General features: G+C 44.7%; 1 protein-coding gene across 4 annotated transcripts in view; it reads left to right on the forward strand.

Annotated features, from left to right (window-relative positions):
• Positions 1 to 27,780, forward strand: part of LOC122549656 (retinoic acid receptor beta) — a 510,173-nt gene that overhangs the window by 356,833 nt on the left and 125,560 nt on the right. For all 4 annotated transcript variants that reach the window (XM_087986905.1, XM_087986906.1, XM_043689455.2 and 1 more), the window contains one exon: positions 16,500 to 16,641. In XM_087986905.1, the coding sequence (XP_087843031.1) occupies positions 16,500 to 16,641 (142 nt within the window). The remainder of the gene's footprint in view (positions 1 to 16,499; positions 16,642 to 27,780) is intronic.

Genomic DNA, 27,780 nt, shown 5'->3' on the forward strand with positions numbered 1-27,780 from the left:
ACTACAGGCAACTACCAGCTGATCCAACCAAAGAACACACCCGAGAATTAAACACACTGATCAGAACTTTGGATCCAGTCCTTCAGAGCTCCCTACGCGCCCTCATCCCACGTACTTCTCGTGTAGGCGACTTCTACTGCCTTCCAAAGGTACACAAAGCCAACACACCAGGACGTCCCATCGTATCGGGCAATGGAACCCTATGTGAGAATCTCTCTGGCTATGTGGAAGGCATCTTGAAACCTATTGTACAGGGGATCTCCAGCTTCTGTCGCGACACTACGGATTTCTTACAGAAACTCAGCACCCATGGACCAGTCGAACCGGGAACATTCCTCGTCACAATGGATGTTTCCGCACTCTACACCAGCATTCTCCACAATGGTGGCATCACGGCAACAGCCTCAGTACTCAACACCAACAACTGCCAGTCTCCAAACACCACCCTACAACTCATCCGCTTTATCCTCGATCATAACGTCTTCACCTTTGACAACCAATTCTTCATCCAGACACACGGAACAGCCATGGGGACCAAATTTGCACCCCAATATGCCAGCATTTTTATGCACAGGTTCGAACAAGATTTCTTCTCTACGCAGGATCTCCAACCGACATTGTACACCAGGTACATTGATGACATTTTCTTCCTCTGGACCCATGGCGAGGAGTCACTGATAAAACTACACAGTGACATCAACAAGTTTCATCCCACCATCAAACTCACCATGGACCACTCTCGACTGTCTGTCTCATTCTTGGACACGTGCGTCTCCATCAAGGACAGACACCTCAGCACCACACTCTACCGCAAACCCACAGACAACCTCACAATGCTATACTTCTCCAGCTTCCACCCAAAACACATTAAAACAGCCATTCCCTATGGACAAGCCCTACGCATACACCAGATCTGCTCAGATGAGGAGGAACGTGACGGACACCTGGAAGTACTCAAGGATGCCCTCACAAGAACGCCAACTTATCGACCGCCAGTTCCAGCATGCCACAGCAAGGAACGGTAATGACCTCCTCAGGAGACAGACACGGGCTGCAATTGACAGGGTACTTTTCATTGTTCAGTATTTCCCAGGGGCTGAAAAATTACGCCATGTTCTTCGTAACCTGCAACACATTATCAATGGAGATGAGCACCTCACCAAGACCTTCCCCACACCTCCACTACTTGCCTTTAAACAACTGCCAAACCTCAGACAGATCATTGTTCGTAGCAAACTGCCCGGCTCTCAGGACAACTCCATACAATCCTGTCACGGTGGACGCTGCAAAACGTGTCAGATTGTGGACATAGATACCACTATTACGCGTGGGAACACCTCCCACCGTGTACATGGCAGGTACTCAGGTGACTCAGCCAACATTGTCCAGCTTATACTTTGCAGGCAGGGATGCCCAGAGGCATGGTACATTGGGGAAACTGAGCAAAGGCTACGACAACGGATGAATGGGCACCGCACAACAATCAACAGACAGGAGGGTTCCCTCCCAGTTGGGGAACACTTCAGTGGTCCAGGACATTCAGCCTCGGACCTTCGGGTGACCATCCTCCAAGGTGGACTTCGGGACAGGCAGCAGAGGAAAGTGGCTGAGCAGAGGCTGATAGCTAAGTTCGGTACCCATAGGGAGGGCCTCAACCGGGACCTTGGGTTCATGTCACATTACAGGTGACCACCATTGCACTACACACACAGATATTCCTACACACACACACACTCTCACATGTACACGGACACAGATACACACAGACGCGCACACAGACACCCACACACACCCTTATAGACACACAGACTCCCACACATGCACCCCCTCACAGACTTAAGACACTCTGCCCTCACTACACACACACACACACACACACTTTCTCACACTCACAACCCCCACCCCAGACAGACACACACACAGACAGACAAAGACCCACATGCACACATATATATTGTGTGTGGTGAATTTTTTTGGTACAAAGTTACATTGCACTTTGCTCAAAAACCACATAGATTCATGTCGAACTCTGAGCTCAAAAACTGCATGAATTTATGTAAAACTCTGTTATTTCACTTTTTAGATTAGAATCAATCTAAACGTCAAGTCATAGACAGAGAACACAGGGGGCTAACACCTTCAACACATTGTCTAGCTATCACCATTGTTAACAGCTAACCCGAGAATGCAACTTTAAAAAAAAGAGTTTTGTGATTTACACATGAAAGAAGTGAAACTATCACTGTATTCTAACAGATGAAAGGCTTAACAGACAATCAATTTTTCAATGTATAATTTCAGTTACATCACATCGCAAATTTTTGCTATAAATTCTGTGTTACGATCGAGCCCTCCACTATCACCTGATGAAGGAGCGTCGCTCCGAAAGCTAGTGCTTCCAATTAAACCTGTTGGACTATAACCTGGTGTTGTGTGATTTTTTAACTTTGTACACCCCAGTCCAACACCGGCATCTCCGAATCATAGATAATATAACACACAGTTAAATACAGCTGTACTTTATTGTTTGAGAGCAGGGATATTCCGTATTGTTAGCTCCAGGGAGGAGAAGATGCTTATCATCATTGGAGTAGCCATTTCTCAGAGTATGACCATGAGAATGGGAGAGCAGTGATGATGATTAGAGACCATCCCATGTTCTCATACCACCAGCCACTAGTATTGACATTGAATCAGTGTGTGTGAGTTAGAGGGAATCTCTACTGACAGTGAGCCAGGAAGATGAGGGACCTGCAGGCAGAAGTCCTGATGCAGGAATAGTGTGGGGGCCAGCTCCCTAAAGGGTAAGGGTGTGTGCAGGTTTTGCTGGAGGGTAGCAAGTGAATGAGCACTACACTTGGTGCATTGAAGGCCTGCCAGAATTGCTGTACGATCAGAAGCCCCACAGTAGGTATGGAAAGTTCAGACTTCTTTCTTGGAAAGTCAGCTCACTGCCATAGTAAACACTGACTGCCCCCATCATTGCTGTGGATGCCAGTACTCAAAGGAGACTCTGAAAGTCTGGCTGTCCTCTCTCATTTGTCAAGTTAGGACGAAGACCTTCATCATCTGTCAAAGCATTTCCTGTAGACTTTACAACTTTCAATACCTATAAAAAGCATACTCTAGTACAGCCGGTAGGAATCACTCAGCAACTAACAAGAAAGTAGTTAATGAGTTTTGGTGGAGTGGGAGTCCTTTCTGCTGCTCAACACATGTTCAGCTTTGTGTGATTAAAAAAGACATTAGCTAGAACATAGGAGTGCAAACTCATAGTGTTGATGTCAGATTAGAGTATTGATTGATGACCCACATATTTTCAGCAGACATTCATACTAATGCCATCATCAATATGGCGTCTGGTGTGACCCTTACCAGTTATGTACCATTTATGAGCTCTATGGTTAGTCATTATATCCAAACTGCAGGCTTCACAAGCCCAAAATTTGAGCTGGCTGCCTTTCCAGCTCTGAATATTAGCTCTATTTACAGTTTCTTTGCCCAATGTGCATGCCTTTGGTGGAATACGTTAAACATAAGTTACTATATTTTCATCCTGAATGATTAGGAAAGATACTTGATGCAGTTTGAGTGAATGTTTCTAAGTCTGCTTGAAATGATTACAGTTTGAAGTGACATGGTTTGTATTTGCCTAACCATTTCATTTTCATAAATTAAACGATGGAGGCAAATGCACTAAAGTTTATAGGAGCTTGTCTTGACTCCTTATGCACTGAGGTTAGTTGAGTTCTCTTCAAGGTTTTTTTTTGTTATTTTCTCCCCCTTTTAATTCTCTTCTTAGCCCATACCATTATTGAATTAATGGACTGAAAGGTTGTCTCGAGCCTTGCAGTGCTACGTTATACAGATGCTAGTTATTTCACACTCTAGGAGAAAGTGAGGACTGCAGATGCTGGAGATCAGAGCTTAAAATGTGTTGCTGGAAAAGCGCAGCAGGTCAGGCAGCATCAAAGGAGAAGGGAATCGACGTTTCGGGCATAAGCCCTTCTTCAGGAATAAAGCTTCTGGTAGAATCCTTCTTGAGCAGTTTTTTGGATTTTAAATTGTAGTTGTTAACTGTTGCATTTTCTCTACTGTTTTAATTTGTTTTAATGCAGTGTTGCTTCAGACAACATATATCAATTGACTGATAATACAAACTACATTTAGGAGGTATTTCCATGAAGATAATGCACATTGACCAATGTGGCACTAACTAATTTGTCTACATTTGTGTGTTCAAATAGTATAATTTTTTTCTTATAAACAGTAATTGGCCAATTTATTCAGAATTTCAGAAAACTGGACCTGAGAAATTACTGTTGGCAATATCAGCAGGCAAATCCTTAATGCATTGATATGATAGCCCTCTGTCCATAATGTTAAGGAATGAGATAAGCCATTTAAAATAAACAAGTTAATGTCTCAATTAAAGTAGCAGCAAGGGGATGATCATCCAAGTATACTGTATGTGTGTCCGCTTGTATTGCCAGCAGTAATTTATGAGAAGATATCTAACTTGTCAGAAATGGGTGGTTCAGTTTACGTAATTGATAAGGATCAAGTCTTAATTTGAGTCTCAAGCCCATCTGAGACATGATGTTTCTTGTGTTTTTTGATGTTTTTCCCCTGGTGCTTGTTGGATCCATCATAATCTTCTCCTAATAAACACGTCTCAATTATAAATGGGCTGTACAGACACTGAAGAGTATTCCAATTGAAAATTTGACGTTCGTTGGCTCCTGACTTCACTCTTCAGTGAAGTTAAAATCTTTCTGCAGATCTTACAGTTTGAGGATTCAATAGCCAAGAATTCGATGTTGGGCTTGTTTGTCACAAATTATTCATGAGTAACCATTTTCTTCATAGAACAGCTTGAATGTAGACTATTTCATGGAGTCATAGAATCCCAACTCTGCAGATAGAGGCCACTTGGCCCATCGAGTCTGCACTGACCCTCCAAAGAGCACCCCACCAAAACCTACTGACCCACCCCACGTTATTCCCATGACTCTGCATTTATCATGGCTAATTCATGTAGCCTACACATCCCTAGACACTGCAGGACAGTTTAGCATGGCCAATTCACCTGACTTGCACATTACTGGACTTTGGCTGAACCTCCTTTTGACTTTCCCATGGTGGTTTCCCCAGACAGCTTCAGCAAGGACCAGGAACTTAGACTTTCTCAGCTCTCATCCCAAGCCTACAGCTTCAAGGAACATTGTTCCATAAACTAGGAAGTGCATCAGGAAAACTGGCTGAGACCCTTCTTGCCTTTGTACAAATAAACTGTGATTTGAGAATAACTTTGCAAATAATGCATCATATTTTTAATCAAATAGTCACCAGCTTTGAAAGACTTCAACCTTCAGGGAAAACTTTGGAACCATGGCCTAGGCATGTGAAGCCATTGTAATACTGCTGCTGATTGGTTCAAAACCAATTAGATTCCAGTTAAAGTTGGTAACAACTCTCGACACTTAAGCAATCACATTGAAGATATAGTACTGTAATTTAAACACTTCTGTTACAATAAAATAAGTTGGTGCAAAAATACATTAAAGAGTAATTTTGGTGTATATTGGAAATTTAGTCATAAACTCTTGCATGATTTTTCATTTGACTGAATGCAGTGTAATGAGAGGATTGCATGTAATGCTCACATGAATGTTTAATGCGTGTGACTAGTGGGCATGGCTCCCTGCTAGAAGCACAGAAGTACTCCTTATATGTCCCCAAACTTCAAAGAAAAATGGAAGCTGAAATAAGGAATGTGTTTCAGTGCTGCATTGTAGCAAAGGTTGACAACCCTTTTAATAAAAGCAACTGTCTCTTTAGATCAAGCCTGTTTTAAATTTGAAATCCTCTGACTTTATAATGATTGGCAGATTAAAGAGTGAGCCTCATTATGAGTTCCTTTTAATGGTAATCATTTACAATGAATTATTTTATAATTAGCCATCCCTGTGTTTTTTTACTTGAAATATTTATTACTGTGTCCATTTGATGATAACCTTACTGAGAGACCAGTGTTTAAGAATCTACTGGTCTGAGGAAGCTGAGTTAACATTAATAACTATATGCTTCAACCTAGGATACTGCAGTGATTTTATAATTGCAATTTGTGTGCTGATTCATCTTCCGTATCATGTCTGACTCATGGTTACAACATAGAAGCGGCTGTTTAGCCTCATGTCTGTGGCAAGAACATAGACACTCCCACTTGCCCACCCTTCCACCGCAATTTTGTTTTTCTGTTTGAAAGTGACAATCAAATTTGCCTCCACTGCCTCCTCAGTCAGTACATTCTGAATCCTAACCATATTCTGTATAAAAAACACTTTCCCCTATGGTGTCATTGTACCTTAAATGGATAGCCTCTGGTTCCTGTCCCATCTTTCAACAGAAATACTTACTGTCTATCTGCTCTGTCTAAACTCATTGACCTAAATTTCACTGTAATCATTACTGAGGTGAACTGGAAATTAAATTTGGGTAGAGTTTATAATTGAAGAGAAAATGAGGTCTGCAGATGCTGGAGATCAGAGATGGAAATGTGTTGCTGGAGAAGCGCAGCAGGTCAGGCAGCATCTAGGGAGCAGGAGAATCGACGTTTCAGGCATAAGCCCTTCTTCAGGAATGAGGAAAGTGTGTCCAGCAGGCTAAGATAAAAGGTAGGGAGGAGGGACTTGGGGGAGGGGCGTCGGAAATGTGATAGGTGGAAAAAGGACAAGGTGAGGGTGATAGGACAGATTGGGGTGGGGGCGGAGAGGTCGGGAAGAAGATTGCAGGTTAGGGAGGCGGTGCTGAATTTGATGGATTTGACTGAGACAGGCTGGGGGGAGGGGAAATGAGGAAACTGGTGAAATCCGAGTTCATCCCTTGTGGTTGGAGGGTTCCTAGCCGGCAGATGAGGCGTTCTTCCTCCAACCGTCGTTTCGCTGGGGTCTGACGATGGAGGAGTCCAAAGACCTGCATATCCTTGGTGGAGTGGGAGGGGGAATTGAAATGTTGAGCTACAGGGTGATTGGGTTGGTTGGTCTGGGTGTCCCAGAGGTGTTCTCTGAAACGCTCCGCAAGTAGGCGGCCTGTCTCCCCAATATAGAGGAGGCCACATCGGGTACAGAGGATGCAATAGATGATATGTGTGGAGGTGCAGGTGAATCTGTGGCGGATATGGAAGTTTCCTTTGGGGCCTTGGAGGGAGGTGAGGGGGGAGGTGTGGGCGCAAGTCTTGCACCTCCTGCGGTTGCAGGGGAAGGTGCCGGGAGTGGAGGTTGGGTTGGTGGGGGGTGTGGATCTGACGAGGGAGTCACGGAGGGAGTGGTCTTTACGGAATGCTGATAGGGGAGGGGAGGGAAATATATCCTTGGTGGTGGGGTCCGTTTGGAGTGGCGGAAATGACGGCGGATGATGCGCTGTACATGGAGGTTAGTGGGGTGGTAGATGAGGACCAGTGGGGTTCTGTCCTGGTGGCGGTTGGAGGGGCGGGGTTCAAGGGCGGAGGATCGGGAAGTGGAAGAGATGCGGTGGAGGGCATCGTCGATCACGTCGGGGGGGGAAATTGCGGTCCTTGAAGAAGGAGGCCATCTGGGATGTGCGTTTTTGGAACTGGTCCTCCTGGGAGCAGATGCGGCGGAGTCGAAGGAATTGGGAGAATGGGATGGCGTTTTTGCAGGGGGCAGGATGGGAGGAGGTGTAGTCCAGGTAGCTGTGGGAGTCGGTCGGTTTGTAGTAGATGTCCGTATTGATTCGGTCGCCTGAGATGGAAATAGAAAGGTCGAGGAAGGGGAGGGAGGAATCTGAGACTGTCCAGGTGAATTTGAGGTCGGGGTGGAAGGTGGTGGTGAAGTGGATGAACTGTTCCACCTCCTCGTGGGAGCACGAGGCGGCGCCGATACAGTCATCGATGTAGCGGAGGAAAAGGTGGGGGGTGGGGCCAGTGGAGTTGCGGAAGATGGATTGTTCCACATATCCTACGAAGAGGCAGGCATAGCTGGGGCCCATGCGGGTGCCCATGGCTACTCCTTTCGTTTGGAGGAAGTTGGAGGATTGGAAAGAGAAGTTGTTCAGGGTGAGGACCAGTTCAGTCAGTCGAAGGAGGGTGTCAGTGGAAGGGTACTGGTCGGTACGGCGGGAAAGGAAGAAGCGGAGTGCTTTGAGTCCTTCATGATGGGGGATGGAGGTGTACAGGGGCTGGATGTCCATGGTGAAAATAAGGCGTTGGGGACCGGGGAAGCGAAAATCATGGAGCAGGTGGAGGACGTGGGTGGTGTCCCGAACGTAGGTGGGGAGTTCTTGGACTAAACGCCATCCCATTCTCCCAATTCCTTCGACTCCGCCGCATCTGCTCTCAGGAGGACCAGTTCCAAAAACGCACATCCCAGATGGCCTCCTTCTTCAAGGACCGCAATTTCCCCCCCGACGTGATCGACGATGCCCTCCACCGCATCTCTTCCACTTCCCGATCCTCCGCCCTTGAACCCCGCCCCTCCAACCGCCACCAGGACAGAACCCCACTGGTCCTCATCTACCACCCCACTAACCTCCATGTATAGCGCATCTTCCGCCGTCATTTCCGCCACCTCCGAACGGACCCCACCACCAAGGATATATTTCCCTCCCCTCCCCTATCAGCATTCCGTAAAGACCACTCCCTCCGTGACTCCCTCGTCAGATCCACACCCCCCACCAACCCAACCTCCACTCCCGGCACCTTCCCCTGCAACCGCAGGAGGTGCAAGACTTGCGCCCACACCTCCCCTCTCACCTCCCTCCAAGGCCCCAAAGGAAACTTCCATATCCGCCACAGATTCACCTGTACCTCCACACATATCATCTATTGCATCCTCTGCACCCGATGTGGCCTCCTCTATATTGGGGAGACAGGCCGGCTACTTGCGGAGCGTTTCAGAAAACACCTCTGGGACACCCGGACCAACCAACCCAATCACCCTGTAGCTCAACATTTCAATTCCCCCTCCCTCTCCACCAAGGATATGCAGGTCTTTGGACTCCTCCATCGTCAGACCACAGCGAAACGACGGTTGGAGGAAGAACGCCTCATCTTCCGGCTAGGAACCCTCCAACCACAAGGGATGAACTCGGATTTCACCAGTTTCCTCATTTCCCCTCCCCCCAGCCTGTCTCAGTCAAATCCATCAAATTCAGCACCGCCTCCCTAACCTGCAATCTTCTTCCCGACCTCTCCGCCCCCACCCCAATCTGTCCTATCACCCTCACCTTGTCCTTTTTCCACCTATCACATTTCCGACGCCCCTCCCCCAAGTCCCTCCTCCCTATCTTTTATCTTAGCCTGCTGGACCAACTTTCCTCATTCCTGAAGAAGGGCTAATGCCCGAAACGTCGATTCTCCTGTTCCCTAGATGCTGCCTGACCTGCTGCGCTTCTCCAGCAACACATTTCCATCTCTAGAGTTTATAATTGGTCAGCAATCATTTAGTTGGCATATTGTTCATGCAGGGAAGGTATAAAGTCTGTCTTGGAACTCTTCAATACAGCACCATGGGCGGCAAAATGGTTCGCACTGCTGCCTCACAGTGCCAGAGACCTGGGTTCAATTCCCACCTCAGGGAACTATCTGTATGGACTTTGCCTGCAGCGTTAGATGAAGGGGTAAATGTAGGGGAGTGGGTTGCTCTTCGGAGGGTCAGTGTGGACTTGTTGGACTGAGGTGCCTGTTGCTACACTAAGTAATCTAATCGAAACAAGAAAACCAATGGTATTTCAAATTCTGTGCAACTATTCTATATAATCATCTTCAAATGATTTTATATATGTTTTTTTAACTCTGGGACAGAATGGAATTCTGTTGGTGGGTATAGTGTTCCTCAAACAGAGGTGACTTTAGGGTAGTGTGTTTTTCAGCAGAGGAGGGGAACATCTGGAAAAATCACATTGCTTTTATCATGACATTATGCACAAATGACTCAAGTGATATTTATGTGACGCAACGATAAGTTTCAACATAAACAACTTCACCAATTACAACCCAAGGCAAACAGAGCTTGCCAAAAAATTGTCTTTAAAGTTATGTTCTCACATTTTAAAGAATAATTTGTACATTTACAGTGTGGGCTTCTGACTAGCTGTAGAGTTGGTCACTCCTTAGCACTGAATGACCCTAACGTAACAGTAACTAGCATTCTTTTGAAGAGTTAATATTACATAAGGTATACTGTAAGCTATTCTGTGTTTAAATAATGCAACCGATAAATTGCCTACTTAATACCTTTTGTACTCAAGATTCCACATATCACATTCCACTTTCTTCACTGAAGATAAGATTTCATGACAATTAAGAATTAAAAATGAGCTGCCTACTTTTGTCAGCACTGAAAGTACTTTGAGCGCACACAAACACATTCTCACACTCTCTCTCAAACATACACACTCTCATGCACTCTCGCACACACACACACTCTCACACACATTCACACTCACACACATTCTCACACACACACTCACACTCATACTTTCTCTCACACTCATACTCACACACTTTCTCTCAAACACACATACTCACACACACACATAAACACACATACACACACATTCATTAACACACACACTCACTCACACACAAATACACACAGACGCACGCGCACACACACACACACATATATGCACATACACTCATTAACACACACACACACTCTCACTCACACAAATACACACATACACTCACTCACACACACACAGACATAACACACAGACACACACACACACACACACATAGCCTCTGGCACTGATGGTCCCCTGAGTTGGCTGACAGGAAACTGGCAGAATTGAAGCTGGAGGGATTGCCACATGTTGACAGACAGTTCTACCACCTGCAAGCTCCTTGCAGCCCTGAGGAATTGGCCCCAGTTGGGATCTTAATTTTGAAAAATTGGCTGCCTTTCTGTGCTTAGCCGACAGTGTTCCAATATCCCATCCCAGCACTGGGGAACCTCCCACAGGACTGGGACTGCATGGGTCAATGCAACTTCCCATAACTTTCCCAGATCCACTGTTTCCTTCAAAATGTAAAGGCTCATATTGGCGTTGTAAAGGCTAACTGAGAGAACCCTCCTGAACCTAGTTCGGGTTCAGTGTGGCAAATTCATGTAGGGGGAAGGCCAGCAAATAAAAAGCAAGTCACAACCTCATTTCATACAAAGGCATTGCCCTTGAATAAAGTTTATCGTTGGAGATAAATTCACATTGATCAAGAGAGTTCATATTTGTGCAATGGTCTCATTTCTGCTATTGCGAAAGATTCAACAGGGTTGGACCTTTTAGGTTTTCTACGTAAGAGAGGATTTATAAGGGGCCTAATAGAGGTTATTAAAATATTAACGGTTTGGAGAGGTTGGTGTTTTTATTTATGGACAAATCAATACAAAATGGATATGAATAAATCCAGTAAGGAGTAATTAATCAGAATGGAGAGAGTGTGGAACTCAAAATCACATGGAGGTGGCTGAGGCAAATTGCTTTAGTACTTTCGTAAGGGAACTAGGCAAAATGATGAGAGAAAAGGTAGGAGAAGGTTATGCTGCAGGGTTGAGATGAGGTTGATGGAATGGGAGGATACCCCTGAGGAATATAATCACCAACACAGATTAGCTATGCCAAGTAAGCTGTTTCTGCACTAAAGGTACAATGAAATTAATAAGTTATTCACAATACAGGCACACTAACCAGCAGGAATGTAAAATTATGGATTGATATTACATGTTTTGGAAAGCACTGGAACATGAGAGTTAATTCAGCGAAAGTAGGAAGTTGGCCTGAGAGGAGAGCAGACTAGTGGTTATGCATTAGCTGCTCATTATTTTCCCAGCCCAGCATTTGGTGCCATTATTTTCAATTGAACTGAATCTGAGGCAGTACAGGAAACAGATTAATGTGATTCCACTCATTATGCATACCTATCCAAGAATATTTCCTACTGCAAGTATTGATGGATGAAACATTCTTGTTCAAGATGCCTCGCAATGAACTGGCCAAATAATAGTGCCCATGTGCATTCGAAGTCGATCCTTGCACCACATAAAATCGGCCAAGTCATTTGTCATAGCAACTGCTGCCATTTTCTTTCCTTCAGAAGTAGAACATTAACGAGGTTGCAGTTTTATTGGTTGATGTTTCTGCTCTTATGGAAGTAAGTGGTCAGGGAGATGACTGTAGTGGTAATGTTACTGGATGTGTAATCCTAAGGGCCAGACTAATCCTCGGGTGATTTGAGTTCAAATCTGACCCTTGGAGCTGGTGGAGTTTAAATTCAGTTAATTAACATGTGGAAATGAAAGCTAATCTCGGTAATGGTAACCACGAAACTATCACTCACTGTTGTTAGAAACCCATTTGGCTAACTAACGTCCTTCAGGAAAGAAAATCTGCCATCCTTACTTGGTGTGGCCAGCATGTGATTCCAGACAGTGGGGCTGACTCTGAGCTCTCAGCTCAGGTACATCAGCGATCGGCAATAAATGCCCACGTCCAATGAAAAGAATAAATCGGTGAAATTGGGTGTTTCCATTTGCAGCCACTGATAATGTTTAGCTCAGCTCAGTGTGTGATAAGCTGTTGCTTGATTTTCTAAGTTGGCTGTAATTTCTTGTTCAGATGGAATCTGAACTTGGTTTAACAATGTTGAAACATTTGCACATTGCTTGGGGGCACTGTGTACTGCAAAGGCTGGGCGTTCTGACAGTATTCCTGCAAGAGTGCTGGAGATCTGTGCTCCAGACCTTGCTGCTTCCTTACCCAAGCTGTTCCAGTACAGTTACAATATTTGCATCTACCCGACAATGTGGAAAATTGCTCAGGTATGTCCTGCACATAAAAAACCAGAACAAATCCAACCCGACCAATTATCGCCCTGTCAGTCTACAATCAGTAAAGTGATGGAAGGTGTCATCAGCTGTGATATCATGCAGCACTTGCTCATGAAACCATAAGATATAGGAGCAGAATTGAGTCATCTGACCTTTGGTCATGGCTGAAGTGTTTTCAATGCATTCTCCTGCCTGTTCCTTGTAACCTTTGATCTCCTTAGTAATCGAGAACTTATCCATTTCTGTCTTGAAGATACTCAATGGCTTGACCTCCACAGCCTTCTGTGACAAGGTGTTCCACAGATTCACCACTCTCTGGCTGCAAATTCCTCCTCATCTCAGTTATAAAGGGTTTTCCCGGCTGTATTCCTGATGAAGGGCTTTTGCCCGAAATGTCGATTTTACTGCTCCTCGGATGCTGCCTGAACTGCTGTGCTTTTCCAGCACCACTCTAATCCAGAATCTGGTATCCAGCATCTGCAGTCATTGTTTTTACCCTTCACTCTGACGCTGTGCCCTTGGGCACTAATCTCACCTACTAGTGGAAACATCTTCCTCACATTCATTTATCCAGGCCTCTCAATATTCTGTAAGTTTCAATCAGATCTCCCCTCATCCTTCTTAACTTCATTAAGGACAGACCAAGATTTCTCAACTGCACCTCATACGACAAGCCCTTCATCCCCAGGATCATTCTTGTAAACCTCCTCTGGACCCCCTCCAAGGCCAGCACATCCTTGCTTAGGATACAGAGTCCTAAACTGCTCACGATATTGCAAATGTGGTCTGAACAAAGCCTAATGCACCCTGAGCAGCACACCTCTGCTCTCATATTCTTGCCCTCTCAAAATGAATGAATCCCAAGTTTCTTTGTGCTTCAGATTCCAGAAGCCTTTCTCCGTGTCAAAAATAGTCCACGCCTCTATTCTTCCTACCCAAGTGCATAGCCTCACACTTTCCCACATTGTATTCCATCTGCCACTTCTTTGTCCACTTTCTGAGCCTGTCCAAGTTCTTCTGCATCTTCCCACTTCATCCACACTACCTGTTCCTCTTCCTCCCTTTGGGTTATCTGTAAACTTAGCAAAAATGCCCTCAGTTACTTTGTCCAGATCGTTAATATACAATGTGAATAGTTGCGGCCCCAACACAGACCCTGGTGGAATTCCGTTAGTCACAGGCTGTTATCCTGAAAAAGACCCATTTATTCATACTCTCTGCCTTCTGCCAGTCAGCCAATCCTCTACCAATGCCAATACGTTTGCCCTAACACCATGGACTGTTACCTTATTTAGCAGCCTCTTGTGTCACGCCCTGTCAAAAACCTTCTGGAAATCCAAATGGATCACATCCATTATCTCACCTTTGTCTAACTTGCTCATTACCTCCTCAAAGAATTCTAACAGATTTGTCAGGCATGACCTCTCCTTGGTGAGGCCATGCTGAGTCAGCCATATTTTACCATGCACTTCCAAGTACTCTGCAATCTCATCTTTAATAATGGACTCTAACATCTTACCAACGACTGAGATCAGACTTACTAGCCTATAGTTTCTTAACTTCTACCTCCCTTGCTTCTTAACATCACTGAATGTCAAGTGCTGGTGGTTAGATTATCTCTTAATGGAGGTGGTCATTGCTTATCATTTGTACATTAGCCATTTTCCAGTCCTCTGGGACCCTCTCTGACTCCAGTGATTCCTGAAAGATCATCACCAATGCCTCAATAATGTCCTCAGCTATCTCCTCAGAGCTCTAAAATGTAGTCCATCTGGTCTATGTAATTTATCCACCTTCAGACCAGTTCAGCAACAACCTGCTCACTGATGCCCAGTTTGGGTTCCATCTAGCAAAACTGGCATCTATAGGTGTGAGGTATCAACTGTTTGGACATAGCTGGTTATTGGAGGTCAGTCATCTCAGCTCCAGAACATCTCTGCAGGAGTTCCTCGGTGTAGTGTCCTCGGGCCAACCATCTCAAGCTGCTTCATCGTTGGCTTTCCCTCCATCATAGTGTTAGAAGTGAGGATGCTCGCCGATGATTACATCATTCACGTTTCCTTAGATACTGAAGTAGTCTATATCCAAATGCAGCAAGACCTGGACAATACTCAGGCTTGGACTAAAAAGTGGCAAATTCTGGGCAAAGACTACCTCCAATAAGAGATAATCTAACCACCAGAATTTGACATTCAGTGGTGTTACCATCATTTGATTGGCACATCCATAAATATTCATTCCCTCCACTCAGTAGCAGTAGTGTGTGCTATCTACAAGATGCAATGCAGAAGGTTTCCAAAGATCCTTGGAAAGCACCTTCCAAACCCACGACCACTTCCACCTAAAAGGACAAGGACAGCAGATACATGGGAGCACTACCACCATCAAGTTCCTCTCCAAGCGACTCGCCATCTTGACTTAGAAATATATCATCGTTCCTTACCAACCATTGATGGTTCAGTATCCTGGGATTCCCTCCATAAGGGCATTGTGGGTCTACCTACACCATATGGACTGCAGTGGTTCAAAAAGCAGCTCACCATCAGCTCCTCAAGGGCAACTAGAGACAGGCAATAAATGCTGGCCAGCCAGTGACACCCACCCAGGTCCCACGGGTGAATTAAGACAAGGATAAAGGTTTTTTTTTTTAACTAACTTCCTTGACACCAAACAAGGGAGAAAAATCTTTAATTCATGACACTATGACCAGAAGATTGAAATCCATCCAATGCCATATTGCACTGTGTGAACCTCAACTAGTTTTCTCGATTCTTGAACATCCCAGCCACTGGTTCTTAAAGGGACTGTTAAAAAGTATGAAATATCAACGAAGTGAATATTTTTTCATGTAGCCTGGAGAAGCCAGGTATACTTTGGCATCCTCACTGAGGCAAGGATTTGCTGGCTTTTGGGTGCATTACAACAGAGGTACACTTGGCTGTTTTGTGAAATGAGGGGAATGTCCTTCCAGAGAAAAAAATTAGCAGCCTCCCCCTCTAACCCCACAAAATACTCATAAAATCTGGGAGCATCCATGGAGGAACACTAAGTTGAATTAAACTTACAGTTTTGTCATCTTTTAACAGAACATCAATGCCAGTTCCAGAAAGGCAGATTCTGAAGCTTGGCAAAAGTGAGGACTGCAGATGCTGGAAACCAGAGTTTAGATCAGAGTGATGCTGGAAAAGCACAGCAGGTCAGGCAGCATCTGAGGAGCAGGAAAATCGGCATTTCTGGCAAAAGCCCTTCATCAGGAATAGAGGCAGGAAGCCTCCAGGGTAGAGAGATCACTTTCAGAGACATGATACCACCTGCTCCAACTACAATCCACCCCATTCTGAGGTGCAGGTTAGTTTTTAGTCCGGGTCCGTTTGAACTCATCCTGTCCTCTCATGAGGCAGAAGTGGCTACTGCAGATGCTGGAGACTCTGAAGCTTACCCAGTTTTCCCTCTGCCCTACTGTTGCAGACTGTGCAATTTTAGGATACTTCCATTTGAATTAATGAGATGAAAGAGAATTAATTTTCAGTTGGGCGATGCATGTCTGAAAATGTGACTCCTATTCATGCAGATATTGTATTTTGGTTTAAGAAGGCATGTGCTGCAGCATTCTGGAGAAAACTCTTTCATTTCTATTTTGTTGTCTTCCAGGGTTTCTTTCGGAGAAGCATCCAGAAAAATATGGTGTATACATGTCACCGAGAAAAAAGCTGTGTCATCAACAAGGTTACCAGGAATCGTTGCCAGTACTGCCGTTTGCAGAAGTGCTTCGAAGTGGGCATGTCTAAAGAGTGTAAGTACACTTTCTGGTCTTTATCTTTTTCCATTTTGTGCAAAGTTCAGTTTAGCTTTCATTAAATCCAATGGTAACGGAGAATGCTGGAGAAAATGAAAATTGTGAGGCCACAATATGGATTCCCTGACTCATTCTGACTCATTTTCAGAATATCTTCATCACTGCAGTGCTTCAAAGTGCCGCAATTACTTTAGCTGCGGAATTTGGCCTCTTGCTGTCTGATATTTTGGCACTTAAAGTGCTGTTTTACCTTTAAACTGTTGTCCAGTGCACTCACACACAGATCTGTTGGACCAGCACTGAACACCATGAGGCTGTAAAAGTGCAGACACGGAATGTCCATCAGGGAACTAACAGTCTATGTTAAAACTTCACTAACCAAGACCTATGTTTAACAGTTGAAAATATCTTTGAGCCCATAATCTGCCATGTGGGTCCATTCTTGTGTATTCCCGAGGACGGAATCACTTTCAGAGACATGATACCACCTGCTCCAACTACAATCCACCTCATTCAGAGGTGCAGGTTAGTTTTTAGTCCGGGTCCGTTTGAACTCATCCTGTCCTCTCATGAGGCAGAAGTGGCTACTGCAGATGCTGGAGATTAGAGTCAAGATTAGAGTGGTGCTGGAAAAGCACAGCAGGTCAGACAGCATCTGAGGAGCAGGGAAATTGATGTTTCAAGCCTTCTTGATGAAGGGCTTTTGCCCGAAACATTGATTTTTCTGCTCCTCGGATGCTGCCTGACCTGCTGTGCTTTTCCAGCACCACTCTAATCTTAACACTATCCTCTCCTGACTTGAGCCCCCTGTATGGTCGTGCAGCCGGTGAACAATGGTTAGTGCTGGCTGCCTGCTTTCAAAATTTAAATTAGTGGGCAGAATGATGTTTGTGTTTTGCTTGTATTGGAAGCAATGGGCTCAGGATAATCTTCAATTGCAATCCCTACACCGAATATTGAGCCATATCTCATTTGCAGTCATCATCTCCCTGAGTAATTCTCTTTCATCTTAGAGTCGTTCTGTGAAGTCTGTGCCCTGAATTTCTTCATGTTATTTGCATGCAGTTTTTGAAGCATATTCAGTTTCACTGGGGCGAGTGGTTTTGAAATAAGCCTTGTCGCTCAACTGAATCTGGTCAGCATTTCAGCATTTTAGAACTTTCAGAATTATCGTGTGAGTAGAAGAATACTGGGCATTGAAAATAAGTCAACCGGCCGATCTTTCTGCAAATGTCCTACTCAGTAAAGTAAGAGATGAAATCAATGCCATGCCTGGGTTGTATAATGTGAGGTAACAATCATAATTGCAATCTACTTTGTTCCTCTAGCTTTGAAACATTTCAAGAGTCATTTCTCAAAGGTTTGGGAAAAACAATCATTGCGCACAAGTGGCTGGTTTTACAAGAGTTGACCAAGCCCTCAATAAAAGACGTGGGCTTTAAGAGGACCTTTGTGAATCAGAGAGGCACAGTGTTTCGAAATGGGGCTGTTAGACACTCGGTCCTAACTTCTTGAAGAAATAATTGCTCCCAGTGAGACAAAAGGTAGAGCTAATGTATGAAATACACAGATGAGAGGAATTCAGATTTCTAGGATGTAAGATGTTGGGAGACTTGTGTGAAAGCCTAGGAAAGTTTACACACAACGGTGAGAATTTTAAATTTGAGGTGTTAAGAGATGAGAACAGTGTGTGAGCCAGGCTTCAGGCAGGTTAAGGCATGATCGCAGAATTTCAGATGAACTGACTTGCTTCTGAGGGCAGAGGATTGCCTTGAATTCCAGGATTGCATGGATAATTAAGTCCGGAGTTGAAGACGTGGATGAAAGCAGGTTAACGGAGGTAGAAGTGAAGGTTGGTGGTAGTAGAGGCTAAGTTTGTGAAGCGAAAGAATATTCATTGAAAACTCAGTTCTGGATTGGACCGAATCCCTCGATTGTGAATAGTCTGGTTCAGTTTGAGATTGGAAAGGGGGAGGAAGTTGGTGGTGAGTGAATGCAGTTTATGGCAGTAACTAAAGATATTTCGGACTCTCAGGCTCCCATGACATCAATATTACAATTCAGTTCAGTGCTGTTTTGCGTTTTCTTCACTCATTTCTATCTATTGTTGTCAGAAGTGAAAGTGCCTTATTGTGGGTACTGATAGGAAAGGATCACTGACACTGACAGAGTAAGGGAATTGAATTAACATTAAATCAATTCCAAGTGGTGCTTCACCATCATCCAAGGTTGTCAGTTCAAGTTCTATAGAATGTCCAGCTCAACAAATCTTTCAAACCAGTACTCCCATCAATGTCGTCAGTTTTCAGCAATAGTCTGTTGAAATGGACAGAACAAAAGCCAGCCGAAATTCACCAAGGCTCTTTAGACAGTCTCCTCCAAACCATCTAGCAAGGCAAGGGCAGCAGACACTTGGGAACACTGTCCGTCTGAACACTCACCGTCCTGACTTGGAAATATACCACCTTGCCTTCAGTGTTACTGAGTCTAAATCCTGGCATTCCCTCCCTAAAGGGATTATGGTTTACCGCCAACAAATGGACTGGAGCAGTTCTAAGAAGAGAGCTCTCCACTATCTTCTCAAGGTCACTCGATGAGGCAATAACGGCTGGTTCAGCCAGCCATGCTCACGTGCCCTCTATAAATAAAAGAAAAGGTCTCAGGTAACCTTTTCTCTTAATTTTAAAATTTATTACCATTAGTACATACATCTAAAAATTGCAGCAGTTTTCCTAATCCACCACTGTAATGTCAATGAAAGATTTGTAACGCTTCGAAGAACTATGTAAATGAATGATCATTGGGAACTTCAACCAACCTTGGCTGAAAAATAGGAAATAATCAGGAGAATACCCAAGTAAAATTCAATGCTGATTCTTTTTAAGCTAATAAAATGAGATGCACCTCACCTTCATGTTACACTGAAATGGTGCAGTGTTATAAAAATGGTTTAGAATTTATTAATTAATTAGTTTCTTTGCAGCCCCTCTATGATACAGTATGCATTAATATGCAAAATAGATATATTTAAGTTTATAGTACGCATTACAAGATTTACACCTCAGTTTTCAGAAATTAAAATAGAAACAATCCACTCACATGGAATTTACTAAACTGTAATCAACATAATTATTATTCCCAAATTAGTGTTTTACCATCGTTACTGGAATACATGACAGTTTGAGCATATTGCTTAATGTTTCTGTCAAATTGCATGAAAATATAAAGAAAAGGCAGACAGAGGAAGAGAATGAAAGAAAAAGACCAGATAAGAAACATTTGGTTGAGAAATTCATTAAAGGGGACATAAGAGTAAGGAAACAAAAATGTCGAAACCACAACAGCAAAGCAAAAATGTTCACACTTTGAAACTATTAATCTTTTAAACATTATACACAGTGCCACAGTTAGTCATACATTATGCATCATAGATGTTTGATAAGTTACAAAGTTGGTGCGCAGACTTAAAGTTTATTGATTTTGTTTTAAAAATATTTTCGTAAGTTTGTTTTTCAACATTTTATTTATTTTGTCATCCAGTTTCTTCAAAAGCTGGCCATTAACTATGTTGTAAATATTTTATGTGTGTACTCTTAATATTTTATTTCAAATGTAATGAAAAGTCCATTAAACATTTATAAAGCTGTTCTACTGAAACCTAGTACAAGAAGTTACATAATCCCTGGAGTATGCCTTTCAAAGCACATACATGCTTCTGCTCATGTAACACCAAGCAACTGATTTTCTGGAAGGTTTCTAAATACTGAGCATTGTGAAACTTAGAGAAAGGCGTGTAATTGTACAGCATTTCCTAATTAATTTTCTCAAAAGTGAATACTGTGCAGGGATCTTTCAATGCTTGAGGTAAAATATAGGCTCAGAGTTCAGTCTGAGGGTGGAGAATAATTCTTAAATCTATTGTATCAAGATAAGGTTGAAATGGTAACCTTACTTTTTTCACTCATCAGTACTCAGGCTGAACTCAACCTTTGGTGCCCTAGGGAATATAATCCATAGACATGAAAACCATGGTTTCCACTGTTACAAAATTGTTTCTGTGCATCCAACTACATCACGTTAAATAAAAATGCGGGATGAAAATAGAAGGCCGAGCAGCAGTTTGGTGAAAATTTATAATGAATAGTATAATTTTTTTAAACTATTAAATCTGTTTTAAACTATTAAATCAGTCAGTAATGTAATAGAGAACATGTTTGCACTTAAGCTGGTTTGGTCTGTTATGTGACAGCTTTAATGGGGTTATTTAGATATACCATCAATGCAAGGAAAATATAACCGACTTTCTCCCACTGCAAATAAACTGTTGCTAATCTGGATGAGAAGAAACTTTGTTCTCCTATCCATTTCAGACCATCCAGCTTGCAGTTAAATGTTAAATGGCCTACAACCTGCAACTGTAATGTGCTTTAATCATCTTTACGACCTGCAATTTTAACTTTGACACTTCAATATGATTTTTTTTTCCCATTGCCTACTTCAGTTTAAATATACTGTATTTGAATAGACTTTGTAGCATTGAGTAAAGTCTTCTTCGAAAGATGCATTTGATGTGAAGCACTTAGCAGCATCTTATTACCATAAAAGTACCATATAAATGCAAGATGCTGTTGTTGATAGTAGCTCATTTATAAAGTTGCAGATCCCATATTTTTGCTTTCATACAAGCTGAGCAGTTACAAAATGATGAGCATTTTGAGAACCTCCTTGCCTTTCATGGCTGAAAATCAGCATTGGTTAGACCCATTTTTGCAAAGGACAGATATTTTTTCAGATGAAAAGGTTTGCTTGATCCATTAGGAGAGACCTTCAGATCTTCACAGTGTATTCAGTTTTAACATCATTGCAGGCTCCATGCCACAACCAAAAGGGGTTTTATTTCCCGCAAGGAGCAGCCTGTGTGTGGCAATGCACTGTGCCAATCGATGCCCAGTATCCTTGCAGTAGTTGTGAGGCCTTCAAGTCTGTGGCACTGCACTGTGCCAATTGTACTTGAACCTCCACGGCCAGTGGCTAATGTGCAATAAGAGACATCAGCTCAATGCCTGGCACCATGTGACACCCAGTGTAATCCATGCATGCACATACCAAAAGCTATTCTTCCACCCCAAATGTGATGGTGCAGTAATTTGAGATGTTGAAACCAGGTTCTCGCTGCCTTGGTCCCTGCAGCACTTGGCACATTTGCTGTAAAATGTCACTGAGGTCTACTGCATGCTATACATCCTCCCATCAAGAGGGCACAGCTCTCGCCAGCAGAGGGACCAGCTCAGCAGCAGGAACGTGAGAGGGAGATGGAGCAGGAAGCTCAGGAGAAGGCTGAAGAGGTGAGGCAACACCATTTTCTGCCTGAGCTGTGGGTGAAGAACACACCGGGAAGTGCTTCACCACTAACCGCAGCCCAATTCTTCCGTCACCACCAGCCCTGCACCTTGACCTCCCTCGATTCTTGACCTTGGCAGAATTCACTTGGCCACCATGCCTTACCAAGTGCCAGCTCTGAATTATGTGCAGCACCAGTATCCGAGCTGGTGGCTGGGAACGTGACCTTCAGTAAGATTGTCAAGTCTTCATCCTCCCCCTCTTCCTGTCGCTCCCACTGTCCAGCTGGTGTTTAGCAATTTGGAATGAGGAAGGAACCAGGACAAGGCTGTGGAGAGGGGAGGAAAGTAAAGGTGTTATTGCTTGTGCTTTCCGCTGCTTGTTAATCAGTACAGGCCGGGGTGTGGGTAAGGGGGGGGGGGTTATGAGAGGCAGGGTTTAACTGAGGATGCTGTCATCTTCCATGGTCTTTGCTGTTCCTTCACTCCTTTAGCAATGAGCATCTTCCTCATCGTAGGGACCATCCCCTTTATGGGTGTGAGGTCATACAGATATTCCTGCCCTTTCTGGTCAGTCTCCACTGCCTGTGGTTATACGTCACTTTGTCCTGCAAGAGGGAGGGATGTTTCAGAAGCAGGGATGTTTCACCCTGGATGGGTAAGTAGCTGCCAGAGTGTGCAAGGCTCTGAGATGGAGCTGTGAGGATTGCTGCAGTGTTCTGATGCAGCTTTGAAATGCTGAGCTATGGTTAATGATGATTGTTGATCGGTGAGTGATGGGATGATTCTAGTGACTGAGGATAGTAGGATGGATAGGAAATGACATTCCAGCCTGCATTCACTGACAGCAACTTACATTTATAAAGTGCCTTGATAATAAAATGTGCTTCACAGGATCATCATACATGCAAAATTTGTCACTGAGCCACAGAGTGACCTTAGGACAGACGTTCAAAGGTTAAATGAAGAGATTGGTTTAGGGACCACTTTATAGGAGGGAAGATATGGAAAGAGGGGTTTAAGGTAGAAATCCCAATGTTCAGGACCTTGACAGCTGATGGGATGGTTGTCAATAGCGAAGCAATTGAAGGTTTTCATGAAGCGAGAATTCAAGGAGAACAGCTATCTCAACTGGGAGTGAAGATGAAGGAGATTGCAGAGATAGAGACAGGTGAGGCCTTGGATGGATTGGAGAGCCAGGCTGAGAATGATATGGGAGGTCACGGCCTGGCTGTCCAAGGGAGGGAGCTCAGGGCCTGGCTCTCCCAGGGAGGGAGCTCAGGGCCTGGCTCTCCCAGGGAGGGAGCTCCGGGCCTGGCTCTCCCAGGGAGGGAGCTCAGGGTCTGGCTCTCCCAGGGAGGGAGCTCAGGGCCTGGCTCTCCCAGGGAGGGAGCTCAGGGCCTGGCTCTTTCAGGGAGGGAGCTCAGGGCCTGGCTCTCCCAGGGAGGGAGCTCCGGGCCTGGCTCTCCCAGGAAGGGAGCTCAGGGCCTGGCTCTCCCAGGGAGGGAGCTCCGGGCCTGGCTCTCCCAGGGAGGGAGCTCAGGGCCTGGCTCTCCCAGGGAGGGAGCTCAGGGCCTGGCTCTCTCAGGGAGGGAGCTCAGGGCTGGCTGTCCCAGGGAGGGAGCTCAGGGCCTGGCTCTCTCAGGGAGGGAGCTCAGGGCTGGCTGTCCCAGGGAGGGAGCTCAGGGCCTGGCTGTCCCAGGGAGGGAGCTCAGGGCTGGCTGTCCCAGGGAGGGAGCTCAGAGCCTGGCTCTCCCAGGGATGGAGCTCAGGGCCTGGCTCTCCCAGGGAGGGAGCTCAGGGCCTGGCTCTCCCAGGGAGGGAGCTCAGGGCTGGCTGTCCCAGGGAAGGAGCTCAGGGCCTGGATGTCTCTGGGAGGTCTGGCAGCCTGAAGGAGGCTCACGGGATCAGTGGGTGGGAACATTATGGTAGAGGGAAGGACGACCTCTGCTTAAGGCTTCTCCCACGCAAGGACAGGAGATAATAGTTGATTGAGAGAAGGTCAGTGATGGGAGAGTGAAGGCTACCGGAGGGGAGATTAAGGGTGAGGGAAGGTGGCTCAGAGATGACAGTTCACAGGTGAAGGTGTGATGTCGGGGAGCTCCACATTGGCAGACACTTATTCAAGGGTCACAGAAGGCAAGGCCACATTGTTGGAGGGAGAGTCAAAAGTGATATGGGGGCAAGGTCAAAGGTGACTGGGAAACGGGTACCATGATGCTTTGCTGCACAAGGAAAGCAAGTGTGGGGGTCGGTGGGGTGTGGATGGTTGAAGTATAAATTCAGTAATAGTCTCTCAGACAGCAGGATGATGCTACTGATATGCAGGTAATGGAAACCTGGCTGGGTGCTGTTTAAATATGGTGCTGGAACAGCTCTTTCATTCATTCAGGAATATGGGGTTCAATATTTAAGCCAGCATTTATTGCCCATGCCTAATTGATATTGAGAAGTTGATAGTGCACTGTTTTCTTGAATAGCTGCCGTATTAAGAGTGTGGGTACATCCACGACACTGGTAGGAAGGTTGTTCTGTCATTTTGACCCAGTGTCAGTGAAGGAACAGCGATATATTTCCACATCAGGGTGGTGAGTGGCATGGAGGGAACATGTGGTGTTCCCATATAGCTGCTGCCCTTACATTGCTAGCTGGTAGTGGTTGTCGGTTTGTAGGTGTTTTCTAAGGAGCTTTGGTGAATTTGTGCCATGTATCCTGTAGATAGTACAGACTGCTACTACTGAGTGGAGGGAGTAAATGTTTGTGAGTCTGGTGCGGCTCAAAGGTAGAAGACAGAGGGTAGTGGTGGAAGGTTGTTTTTCAGACTGGAGGCCTGTGACCAGTGGAGTGCCACAAGGATTGGTGCTGGGTCCTCTACTTTTTGTCATTTACATCAATGATTTGGATGCGAGCATAAGAGGTACAGTTAGTAAGTTTGCAGGTGACACCAAAATTGGAGGTGTAGTGGACAGCGAAGAGGGTTACCTCAGATTACAACAGGATCTTGACTAGGTGGGCCAATTGGCTGAGAAGTGGCAGATGGAGTTTAATTCAGATAAATGGGAGTTGCTGCATTTTGGGAAAGCAAATCTTAGCAGGACTTATACACTTAATGGTAAGGTCCTAGGGAATGTTGCTGAACAAAGAGACCTTGGAGTGCAGGTTCATAGTTCCTTGAAAGTGGAGTCACAGGTAGATAGGATAGTGAAGAAAGCGTTTGGTATGCTTTCCTTTATTGGTCAGAGTATTGAGTACAGGAGTTAGGAGGTCATGTTGCGGCTGTACAGGACATTGGTTAGGCCACTGTTGGAATATTGCGTGCAGTTCTAGTCTCCTTCCTATCAGAAAGATGTTGTGAAACTTGAAAGGGTTCAGAAAAGATTTACAAGGATGTTGCCAGGGTTGGAGGATTTGAGCTACAGGAAGAGGCTGAACAGGCTGGGGCTGTTTTCCCTGGAGCGTCGGAGGCTGAGGGGTGACCATATAGAGGTTTACAAAATTATGAGGGGCATGGATAGGATAAATAGACAAAGTCTTTTCCCTCGGGTCAGGGAGTCCAGAACTAGAGGGCATAGATTTAGGGTGAGAGGGGAAAGATATAAAAGAGACCTAAGGGGCAACGTTTTTGCGCAGAGGGTGGTATGTGTATGGAATGAGCTGCCAGAGGATGTGGTGGAGGCTGGTACAATTGCAACATTTAAGAGACATTTGGATGGGTATGTGAATAGGAAGGGTTTGGAGGGATATGGGCCGGGTGCTGGCAGGTGGGACTAGATTGGGTTGGGATATCTGGTCAGCATGGACGGGTTGGACTGAAGGGTCTGTTTCCATGCTGTACACCTCTATGACTCTATGAGTCTATGGTGCCAGTCAAACAGGCTGCTTTGTCCTGGGTGGTGTCAAGCTTCTTTGGTGTTGTTGGAACTGCACCCATCCAGGCAAGTGGGGAGTATTCTATCACACTCCTGATTTCTGCTTTGTAGATGGCTTTGGGGACTCAGGAGGTGAATTATTCACCTCAGTGTGCCTAGCTTTTGACAGGCGCTTTATGTGGCAAGTCCACTTCAATTTGTGGTAAATTGTAACTCCCAGGAGGGTGATTGTGGGGGGGTTCAGTGATTGTAATGCCATTGTATGTCAGCTGGCGATGCTTAGATTCTCTCTTGTTGGAGATGGTCATTATCTGGCACTTGTGTGGCACAAATACTTGTCACCATGAGATTTGTGAGTAAATTGATCTTTGAAGCCTCAGAAATCATGGTTGATCTCTACAGAGTAGAAAATACAAACATAGGAATTTATAGCAGCTTTAGGCCATTTGACCCATCAAGTCCACTATACATTCAACATAAATATGGCTGACTCTCGAGATCAATGCCATTACTCCCAAACAGTTGAAACCTTTGACTTTTATTAAACATTTATCAATGTTTTTCTTAAGACATATTCAGTGACCTCATCTCCGCAGTAGAGAATTCCACAAGAAATTTGTCCTCATTTCAATGCGAGCTGACCTGCTTCATATCCTGAGAGCACGAGGCCTTGTTCTAAATCCCTGGCCAGCAGAAACATCATCCTGAATCCAATCCATCCAGCCCTGCCAGAAATATATACATTTCAAAGAGATTCCCCTCAGCGCTCTATCCTCCAGTGAATACTGGCTCAGGCAACCCAGTCTCTCCTCATGGAACAAACCTGCCATCCTCAATACAACTCCAGTAGGTTTGTCAAACGCGATTTCCCCTGAATAAATCCATCTTAACCTCGTGTAATTCTCTTTGTATTTTTTAAGGCCCCTGTTAATGTATTCTTTATAATAGAATTTTCCTCATTCTGATGTTAGACTAACCGGGCTGCAATTCCTGGTTTTCTCGTTCCCTCCTTTTTAAACAGTCATGTCACATTTGCCACCCTCCAGTTTGTAGAATTGTTCCAGAATCTACAAGATTTCAGAAGATGAAAACCAACAAATCCACCATTGATCCTGGGAATATGCCAGGTGGATTTATCAGCTATAAGTCTCATTAGTTTCTCCAACTTTTTTTTAATAACACTAATTTCTTCAAATTTCTACTTCCCAAAGGACCTTTGCTTCACTTGCACTTCTGGGAGGTTGTTTCAGTCATATATGAAGAAAGAAGTAGTTGTCTAATTGCTCTACCATTTCCTGATTCTCTATTTTCAAACCTTCCTTTACAAACTGTAAGGAGGGGCCATTTGGTCGCATTAACCTATTTGTTTTTATATACAGTCGATTCTGCTATAACACGTGTTTCTTCAATACGAGTTGGCTTTAACGTGGTTGAAGAATTTCGGTTGTTATTTGTAGAACATGAACGTTCCCTCCCTGTATTGGCTATAACACAATTCCGGTCCCATTAGTTAGTTGGTGGACTATTGGATGATTTTCTTATAATGTGAGATCGAACAAGAATGGGACTATCGCGTTATCATCAGAACCGACTGTATTTGTGGAATCTCTTCTTGTCTCTACTTATGTTTGTTGCTGTATTACGCCCACTCCCTCATTTTGACCTTATCAATCAACCTCTTGGTTCCTTGTTGAAATGACCCCAATCCTCAGGGTTGCTTTTTCCCTCGAGCAGATTGTAGGGCCCTGTACCTTGCTCATCCCTCCCCGTGATGCTCTCTGCCTGTCTCAGTGTGTACACCCCTCCCCTGATGCTCTCTACCTGTCTCAGTGTGTATACCCCTCCCATGATGCTCTCTGCCTGTCTCAGTGTGCTCACTCCTCCCAGTGATGCTCTCTGCCTGTCTCAGTGTGTACACCCCTCCCCAT

The sequence above is a fragment of the Chiloscyllium plagiosum genome, unplaced genomic scaffold (assembly GCF_037043375.1).
Source record: "Chiloscyllium plagiosum isolate Xiang-an unplaced genomic scaffold, Cpla_swu_hap1 HiC_scaffold_5, whole genome shotgun sequence".
NCBI classification, from domain to species: Eukaryota; Metazoa; Chordata; class Chondrichthyes; order Orectolobiformes; family Hemiscylliidae; genus Chiloscyllium; species Chiloscyllium plagiosum.